The 10,514-nt window shown below is 44.6% G+C and overlaps 1 protein-coding gene across 1 annotated transcript; it reads right to left on the bottom strand.

The window, feature by feature from the left end:
• Positions 1-6: 6 nt before the first annotated feature.
• Positions 7-10,238, bottom strand: LOC148144378 (uncharacterized). Its single transcript, XM_087974668.1, has 2 exons — positions 9,870-10,238; positions 7-1,024 (listed from the first exon to the last, which is right to left on the bottom strand). The coding sequence occupies exon 2, from the start codon at positions 694-696 to the stop codon at positions 7-9; it is 690 nt and encodes a 229-aa protein (XP_087830794.1). The 5' UTR covers positions 697-1,024; positions 9,870-10,238.
• Between the last annotated feature and the right edge of the window lie 276 nt (positions 10,239-10,514).

Below are 10,514 nucleotides of genomic sequence, written 5' to 3' on the forward strand. Positions count from 1 at the left end.
ATTCCTTCAATTTCTCTGTGATGGCACGTGAACTCGTTGATGTCTCTGGAAGTAGGAGGAGCAGGTGAAGCCCTTCCTGCATTTGGAGCAGGTGAATGGCCTCTCCCCAGTGTGGATCCGCTGGTGGGTCAGCAGGTGGGAAGAATTGGTAAATCCCTTCCCACACTCAGGGCAGGTGAATGGCCTCTCCCCTGTGTGGACCCGCTTATGCTGCCGCAAATTGCTCAAATGATTGAATCCTTTCCCACACACAGAGCAGGTGAATGGTCTTTCCCCTGTGTGGATCCGCTGGTGGTTCAGCAGGCTGGAAGAATCAATGAATCCTTTCCCACACTCTGGGCAGGTGAACGGCCTCTCCCCCGTGTGGAGCCGTTCATGCTTCCTCAAGTTGCTCACACGACGGAAAGCCTTCCCGCACTCTGAGCAACCGAACGGCCTCTCCCCAGTGTGGACCCGCTGGTGGGTCAGCAGTGCAGATGAATGCGTGAACCCCTTCCCGCACACCAAGCACGTGAACGGCTTCTCTCCCGTGTGGACCCACTGGTGCGCCCGCAGGTTGGAAGAATTTGCGAATCCCTTCCCACACACTGAGCAGATGAACGGCTTCTCCCCGGTGTGAACGCGTCTGTGAATTTCTAGCACTGCGGGGGAAGGGAATCCTTTCCCACAGTCCCCACATTTCCACGGTTTCCCCATGGGGAGAGTGTTCCTTGTGTCACTCTGGGTTTGAAATTACAAACAGAACGGGTACACAGTCTGTCCCCACCGTGAGGGGTGTGTTTTTGATTCCCCCAAGCTGAGGAAATGGTTTGAAGCACTTTTTCACAGTCAGCACACTGAATCTCCCTCACTCCCTCACTTAGTATTCTTCCTGCCACACTAGTGTCCAAAACCTCTCAAGCAGACCAAAGCAAACATTTCCTCTCAACTTGAATGGCTGCTGATATTCAAGTTCCAATGAATCAATGAGCTCTGCCAGAAGTTGATGTATCAATTGCTTTCAAATTTCTTTCCGCATGTCTTCCTGCAAAAATAAACTCACAAAATAAGTGATCACGGTCAGTACAGTTAAGTAAAGATACATTGATGGCAATTCCTGTAGATTGCCAGGTGCCTGCTGATCACATTATCCAGGTCACAGAAACCTGAAAACCCTCATGCAGCCAGATAGCCTTAAGTGTGTATGGAGGAAAACTTCATTTAGGGGACAATGACCTAGAACAAGCTGCCTACAAAGGTGCTGGATCAAGATATGAAAATAAAATGTCAAGATTGCTTGCAGAAAGAAAGCCAGGAAAGTTGCTGAATGAGTAAGGTGAGGGATAGGTCCCAGGGAAATAGTGAGGAAAGAGATTAACCCGAGATTCGTACCGTTGGGAAAGGGAGTGAATCAAACAGTCAGGGCAGGAAGGAATAATGCAGAGAACAACGTAGGACTGAAGTTATACTGCATTTACATCAACGCAAGAGACCTAACAGGGAAGGCAGATGAAATCAGGGTTCATGGTCAGAAACATGGGACTGGGACATCATAGCAATTACAGAAATGTGGCTCAGGGATGGACAGCTCAATGTTCCAGGATACAAATGCCATAGGAAAGATACAGGGGGGACAAGAGAGGTGCGGAGTGGTGTTTTGATAAGGGATAGTATTACAGCTGGACTTAGGGAGGATATTCCTGGGAATACATCCAGGGGAATTATTTGGGTGGAACTGAGAAATAAGAAAGGGATGATCACCTTATTGGGATTGTAATATAAACCTCTAATAATCAGCAGGAAATTGAGATACAAATTTGTAAGGAGATTTCAGTTATCTGTAAGAATAATAGGATGGTTATGGTAGGGGATTTTAACTTTCCAAACATTGACTAGGACTGCCAGCGTTCAGGGTTTAGATCAAGAGGAATTTGTTAAGCGTGGACAAGACAATTTTCTGAGGCAGTATGTGGATGTTCCTACCAGAGAAGGTGCAAAACCTGACCGACTTTTAGCAAGTAAGGCAGGGCAGGTGACTGAGGTGTTAGTGCTGGACCACTTTGGGAAAGGGACAGACCGGATCTAAAAGTTGAAGTTCTATATTGGAGGAAGGCTAATTTTGATGGTATTAGGCAAAAACTTTCAAAAGTTGTTTGGGAGGCAGATGTTCACAGGATGGCTGAAAAATGGGAAGCCTTCAGATATGAGATAATAAAAGTCCAGAGACAGTACGTTCCTGTTAGGGTGAAAGAAAAGGCTAGTAGGTGTAGGGAATGCTGGATGACTAGAGAAATTGAGGAGTAGGCTAACAAGAAGGAAGCATATGACAAGTATGGACAGGACAAATCGAATGAATCCTTAGAAGAGTATAAAGGTGGTAGGAGTATGCTTCAGAGGGAAATCAGGAGGCAAAAAGGGACATGAGATAGCTTTGGCAAATAGGGTTAAGGAGAATTAGAAGGGTTTATATAAATTAAGGACAAAAGGGTAATTGGGAGAGAATAGGGCCCCTCAAAGATCAACAAGGCAGCCTACGTGTGGAGCCGGAGTAGATGAGGGAAATACTAAATGAGTATTTTGCATCAGTGTTTACTGTGAAGGAGGACATGGAAGATATAGAATGTGGGGACATAGATGGTGACGTCTTGAAAAATGTCCACATTACAGAGGAGGTAGAGCTGGATGTCTTGAAACACATAAAAGTGGATAAATCCTCAGAAGCTAGGTAAGTGACTCTTGGGCCCCTTGCTGAGATATTTGTATCATCGATAGTCAGAGGTGAGGTGTCGGAAGACTGGAGTGGCTAACGTGGTGCCACTATTTAAGAACGGTGGTAAGGAAAAGCCAGGGAACTATAGACCAGCGAGCCGGACATCAGTGATAGGCAAGTTGTTGGAGGGAATCCTGAGAAACAGGATTTACATGTGTTTGGAAAGGCAAGGACTAATTAGGGATAGTCATCATGGCTTTGTGCTTAGGAAATCAATCAAACAAAGTTCCTCATGGAAGACTCATTAGCAAGGTAAGATCTTATGAAATACAGGGAGAACTAGTCAACCGGATACTGAACTGGCTTGAAGGTAAAAGAAAGAGGATGGTGGTGGAGAGTTCCTTTTCAGTCTGGAGCCTGTGACCAGTGGTGCCACAACGATCGGTGCTGAATCCACGACTTTTTGTCATTTATATAAATGATTTGGATGTGAACATAGCAGGTATAGTTAATAAGTTTGCAGATGACACCAAAATTGGAGATTCAGTGGACAGCGAAGAAGGTTGCCTCTGATTAAAATAGGATCTTGGGCTGAGGAGTGGCAGATGGAGTTTAATTCAGATAAATGTGAGGTGCTGCATTTTGGAAATGCAAATCAGATCAGGACTTATTCAACCTCAATGTCATGGAGATGTACAGCATGGAAACAGACCCTTCGGTCCAACTTGCCCATGCTGACCAGATATCCAAAATTTATCTTGCTGCATTTACCAGTCCATCTCTCTCTCGACCTTTCCTATTCAAACACCCATCCAGAGGCCTTGTAAATGTTGTCATTGTACCAGCCTCCACCACTTCCTCTGACAACTCATTCAATACATGCACCACCCTCTGCATGGAACTTTACATCGTTCCCCTCTCATTCTCAACCTCTGCCCTCTACTTCTGGACCCCCCCTACCCCAGGAAAGAGACCTTGTATAGTTATTCTATCCATGCCCCTCATGAATTTACAGTAAGATCACCCCTCAGCCTCCAACACTCCAGGGAAAGAAATCTATTCAGCCTCTCCCTGTAGCTCAAACCCTCCAACCCTGGAAACATCCTTGTAAAGCTTTTCTGAACCTTTCCATCCTTGCTACTCAAATACTAATTTTACACAGAGGGTGGTTCGTGTGTGGAATGAACTTCCTGAGAAAGTGGTGGATGCCGATAGAATTAAAAGACATTTGTTTCAGTACATGAAAAGGAAAGGTTTAGAGGGATACAGTCCAAGAGCACGCAAGAGAGACTGGTTTAATGTGGGATTATGGTTGGCATGGACTGGTTGGACTGAAGGTCTGTTTCCATGCTGTATGACTCTATGGCAGGCTTTTAGTCACAGGTAGACAGGACAGTGAAGGTGGTGTTTGGTACACTTCACAGGACATTGGTTAGGCCACTTTTGTAGTATTGCATGCAATTCTGGTACCAGTGATCCCACCCTGACACGTCATGCACTAGAGATAATGACTAAAATTGACTGGGTCACAGAATAAAATCATAAAACCCCTGCAGTGCACAAAAAGGCTATTTGGTCCATTGAATGCATTGGGTATAGGAATTGGGAGGTCATGATGCAGCTGTACAGGACATTGGTTAGGCTACTTTTGGAATATTGTATTCGATTCTGGTCTCCCTGCTACAGGGTAGGAAGGATGTTGTGAAACCTGAAAGGATGCAGGACATATTGATAAGGATGTCGCCAAGGTTGGAGGGTTTGTGGTATAAAGAGAGGCTGTTTCCTTGGTGCATCAGAGGCCGAGGGATAACCTTGTCAATGTTTATAAAATCATGAGGGGCATGAATAGAATAAATAGGGAAGCATACTTCCCCAGGGTGGGGGTGTCCAAAACCAGAGGTCATAGGTTTAAGGTGGGAGGGGAAAGATTTAAAAGTGACCTAAGGGTCAATGTTTTCACACAGAGGGTGGTGCCTTTATGCACTGAGCTGCCAGAGGAAGTGGTCAGTACAATTACATTTAAAAGGCATCCAAATGGGTATGTGAATAGGAAGGTTTGGAGGGATAAAGGCCAAATGCTGGCAAATGGGCCTAAATTTACATAGGATACCTTGTCTGCAAGGATGTGTTGGATCGCAGTCTATTTCCGTGCTGTGTGTTTCTATGTCTATTTGATAACAGATGCTTTATTTCTGTTGATGCAAATATTTTTATCATTCGTGCCTGGGTGGTAATACTTAGAGTCATAGAGATGTACAGCATAGAAACAGACCCTTCGGTCCAACCTGTCCATGCCGACTAGACATCCCAACACAATCTAGTCCCACCTGCCAGCACCTGGCATAGATGTAAGGGAGCGAGAATTCCTCAATTAGGGCACTATAAGAACCCTGGGAGACACCGATTTCTGGTTTACGACCTAACGAGCAAACATTAAGTACAAGCACCTATTTATTCTCAATTTTGTTTCACTTTTCTTGTTTTATTCCCTGCTACGATGATTCTCTTTGTCTGGATGGTTGACAGGCTGGGAGATTGTGAGTTGGGTCATGATTGACTGAATGTTTTATTGTTCCAGAAGGTGTAAAAGGTGGGGGGGGGGGGGGGGGGGGGGGTGTCAAGGCTTCAGCAGAAATCCTGCAGAGCTGAGAACAGATTGACACTTTACTCTGTGGAAACAGGGAGATCAACAGACGGCAGAGAAATCAGGACCTGAAATCTGAGCTGACACCAGACTACCCTGTGATCAGTGCTTTGATTGGCAGTGCCTCTACCTTTACCTAGTTTCTCATTTGACTAGAATGCCACGTACCCCTTCAATATTCAGGATCCAATCCTTGGCACCCTGAAGCCATGTCTCTGTAAGGAGTCTCAGATCAAAATTATTCTGTTCGATGTGTGCAGTCTATTCATTCACTTTTGTTATGATGCAGCACACATTCAGCCATACAGTCTTCAGGTTCAATATTTGTGATCTTTAGAATCCAACTTTGATTGCTGGGACATTTACTCTCCTTGTCCCTTTCTATCATACTCTGATGTTCATTTTCACATCACTACATTGTTCACCTGCCTTGATTTGGACTGGCCATGCTAAATTGCCCAGGGATGTGCAGGTTAGCTATGGGAAATGCAGGGTTATAGTTTCATAGTAATTGAAGCAGGAGTCGGCCATTTGGCCTCTCAAGCCTGCTGTGCCATTCATTAAGATCATAACTGATCTATCCATCGTCTCAGCTCCTCCTACCTGCATTTTCCCAACTACCCTTCATTCCCCACCATGCAAATACCTACTCAACTGTGTCTTGAATATTCTTAGTGAAGCTGTCTCAACAGGTTCCATAGGCAGAGAATTTCATGGAGTCACTACTTTCCGGGAAAAGCAGTTCCTCCTCATCTGTGTCTTAAACCGATTCCCTCTAATCTCGAGGCCATGACCTCTAGTCCTAATCTTACCCACCAGAAGTTACTGGATTGGTTGGTGGTGGTGCTGGTGGGGTGGGGGCGGGGTGAGGGGGAAGCATTTCGGAGGGACCAACGTGGACTTGAGGGGCTGAACAGCCTACTTCCACACTGTAGGACTTCTATGATTTACCGCACTTATTTTTGCCTTGGATCACAGCTCCCAGAACCTCCCAGCTTCTTCAAATTAAAAGACAAGTCCCATTCTGCCCTCTCGTATGTGTATTATTTAACTGCTTTATCATTTCTCGTGAATATCGCCCACACCTCTCACTGCTGCCAGTAATGATTAGATTAGATTACTTACAATGTGGAAATATGCCCTTCGGCCCAACAAGTCCACACCAACCCTCCAAAGAGCAATACAATGCTGATGAAACAATGCAATACCTGCAGTACTGAAACCCGTAAGGCTTCTAACGATACCAGTTACTGACTCACTGCTCCTTCTGATGCACAGCATTGGAAATACAATGTTGAAGGCTGAATGAAATGAGCAGTTTAACTCAAAAATCCACCTAACCCTTCACTAGGCTCCCCGCTCAGCCCACTTTACTTACTGCTGGTAAACCTTAAACCACTTCATCCCCACAGTGCAATGAATTCCCAATTTCCACCGAAATCCTAGACGTACCCATGTACTCAGTTGCTTTCTCACAATTGAAAGATTTCATTGTAACTTCTTCTGCTTCCAGTAAAGGCAAAACATCTTTGAAAGCTGCTCTCAAAATTCAGTCTTCACAATCACACTTCTGCTTTCACGGAAGATGATTAGAGTCATACAGCACAGAAACTGAGCCCTCAGTCCAACTCATCCATGCCGGCCAGATATCCTAAATTAATCTAGTCCCATTTGCCAGCATTTGGCCCGTATCCCTCTAAACCCTTCTTATTCATGTACCCATCCAGATGCCTTTTAAATGTTGTAATTGTAGCAGCCTCCACCACTTCCTCTGGCAGCTCATTCCAAACATGCATTACCCTCTGTGTGAAAAAGTTGCCCCTCAGGTCCGTTTTAAATCTTTCCCCTCTCACATGAAACCTATGCCTTCCGGTTTTGGATTCGCCTGCCATGGGGAAAAGATTTTGGCTATTCACCCTATCCATACCCCTTATAAAATTCTGTAAGGTCACCCCTCAGCCTCCGATGCTGCAGAGAAATTATCCCTGGCCTATTCAGCATCTCCCTATAGCTCTAACCCTCCAGCTCTGCCAACATCCTTGTAAATTTTTCCTGAACTCTTTCAAGTTTCACAACATTGTTCCATAGGAGGGGCCCAGAATTGCACACACTATTCCAAAAGTGGCCTAACCAATGTCCTGTGCGGCCATGACAATGACCTCCCACCTCCTATATTCAATGCTCTGACCAGTAAAGGAGAGCGTACCAAATGCCTTCTTCACTATCCTGTCTCCCTGCAATTCCCCTTTCAAGGAACTAGAACCTGCAAGGTCTCTTTGTTTAGCAACATTCCCCATTAACTGTGTAAGTCCTGCCCTGATTTGTCTTACAAAATGCAACACCTCATTTATCTAAATTAAACTCATTCTACCACTCCTTGGCCCATCAGCCCATCCTATCAATTCTAATTTATATTGAACTTTCTTTCCTCTCTCAGCCCAGAAAAGCTGAAAAATCTCCATCCAACCCACACTCCCTCCGTTCTGACTTTGCTGAACGTAATTCCTACTGTACCTCAACCTGAAGGGTCTGGTTCATGCTGATCAACAGGCCCACACTCGGGACGGGGGGCAGGGGGTGGAATCTAGTTGATACAGACAGAACACTGAATGGCCTGGACAGAGTGCACATGGGGAAAATGGTTCCATTGGTAGGAGAGACTAGCACCTGAGGGCACAGCATTAGAATAAAAGGAAAACCTTTTAGAACAAAGATAAAGAGAAATCATTTCAGCCAGAGAGTGGTGAACATGTGGAAGTGACTGCTACAGAAGGCTGTGGACGCTAGTCACTGAGTATATTTAAGATGGATGTAGATAGGTTCTTGAGTATCAAGGGGGAAATCGAGGGTTACGGGGAGGAAGTGGGAAAATGGGATTGAGAAACTTACCAGCCATGATTTAATGGCAGAGCAGCCCCAATGGGCTGAGACACCTAATTTATTCTCCTGTGTTTTATGGTCTCTTGCTTTTCTGGACACAGAGAAAGAATTGGGAGCAGGAACAGACTGTTTAGCCTGTCGAGCCTGCACCAACATAAGTGGATATGCAGATACCTACATCTAGGTGGATAGGCTGGAAATATTTCCACTGGAGCAGAGGAGGTTGAGAGGTGACCTTATCGAGGATTATAAAATCATGAGGGGTATAGATAAGGTGAATGGCGGATATCTTTTCCCTTGGTGGGGGTTCAAGATTAGGCAGCAAATTTGAAGGTGAGCGGAGAAAGATTTTAAAAAGGCATAACGGGCACTTATTTTTAAAAACACAAAGTGGTTTGTGTGTGAAATGCATGTCCAGACGAAGGGGTGGACACAGGTACAGTTAGAACATTTAAAAGACATTAGGATAAGTACATGAATGATGAAGTTGAATTCAGATAAATGCGAGGTGCTGCATTTTGGAAAAACAAATCAGTGCAGGACTTATACACTTTATGGTGAGGTCCTGGGGAATGTTGCTGAACAAAGAAACCTTGGAGTGCAGTTCATAGTTCCTTGAAGGTAAAGTCGCAGATAGATAGGATAGTGAAGGCAGTATTTGGTATGCTGTCCGTTATTGGTTAGAGCATTGAGTAAGGAGTTGGGAGGTGATGTTGCATCTGTACAGGACATTGGTGAGGCCACATTTGAAATATTGTGTGCAACTCTGATCTTCTTGCCATCAGAAGGATGTTGTGAAACTTGAAAGGGTTCAGAAAAGATTCACCAGGATGTTACCAGGTTTGAAAGATTTGAGCTCTTGGGTGAGGCTAAACAGGCTGAGGGTGTTTTCCTTGGAGTGTCAGAGGCTGAGGGGTGACCTTACAGAAGGGCATGGATAGGGCAAATAGACAATGTCTTCTCTGTGAGGTGGGGTGTCCAGAACTAAAAGTTCAGGGTGAGAGGGGAAAGACATAATAGGGGAGCTTTTTCACAAGAGAGTGGTGCGTGTATGGAATGACCAGCCAGAGGAAGTGGTGGAGGCTGGTATAATTACAGCATTTAAAAGGTGTCTGGATTGGTCTATAAATAGGAAAGGTTTAAAGGCTTATGGACCAAGTGCTGGTAAATAGGACGAGATTATGATAATTGATCATCATGGACTAGTTGGACTGAAGGGTCTGTTTCTGTAACCAATCTATACTGGTCTTAAAACCATTTTTTTGCTTTCCCCCATAACCATCCACTTCTTTGTTGTTCAAAAATCAGATGAACTCAGCCTTGGACGTATTCAATGACGCCCTAATTGCAGGAAGGCATCCCCACCTCTCAGCTCAATTCCTCTTGCTAATACACCACTTGCCTTGCTTGCTGCATCTGTCTGACAACTGGCACTGATTGGTGTAGAATGACATCTACATCTGTACATCTGCACATCATTTCTGATAAAAGGTTCCTGCATTTACCCTGTGTTTTTCAATTGAGACATAGAACTGAACTAACTTTCCCAGAATCTGTCCCCTCCCTGGATTCACTCCATTTCGCTTCAATGTCTGCAAGTCAACAGCTGAACCCCGGAATGGAAAATGGTGTGAGAAAAGAGAACACTGTACTCACAGATGTTAGACAGAGGAAGAAAGTTGCAGTCTGGGCTGAAGCTCAATCTTAATTCAGAGAGAGAGAAGCAGTACCAACCTAAGAAGCACATAGTCCGACTTCCGCATCCAGTCTATAGGTTTGCTGTGATTGGCAGGAGGACCAGTCCCCATCCGGTCCTCCAGAGCGTCCCATTGGCTCACCAAAACAAGATCGTGGGGCGTTTCCCCGTGTCGCATGACCAACAAGCGAAGTTGCTGACACCGAGTAGCATGCGCAGTATGCAGATGCTGGTTATTACTGACAGATTTTCAAAGTTAAAAATCACACAATGCCAAGTTATAGTCCAACCGTTTATTTATTTATTTCCAATTTATTTGGAATCACTAGCTTTCGAAGCGCTGCTTCTTCATCGGGTGGTTGTGGAGCAGAATCATAATACACAGACTCTTTAGCAACAGGATTGCAGAGTCATGGAATGTAATATTAAACAAATTTAGCTTACCTCTATCATCTTTTAGAATGACCATGCTAGTTTCGATTCCTTCGTATGTAAATCCCAAAACTTTTTAAAAGTTATGTTCTCAAGATAGGTTTTAACAATAGGTGTCATCTCAATCAGATAATGCATTGAAGGTGTTAAGTTAAAGTCTGTCTGTGTCCCAA

Source organism: Chiloscyllium plagiosum, unplaced genomic scaffold (assembly GCF_037043375.1).
Source record: "Chiloscyllium plagiosum isolate Xiang-an unplaced genomic scaffold, Cpla_swu_hap1 HiC_scaffold_27, whole genome shotgun sequence".
Taxonomy (NCBI): domain Eukaryota; kingdom Metazoa; phylum Chordata; class Chondrichthyes; order Orectolobiformes; family Hemiscylliidae; genus Chiloscyllium; species Chiloscyllium plagiosum.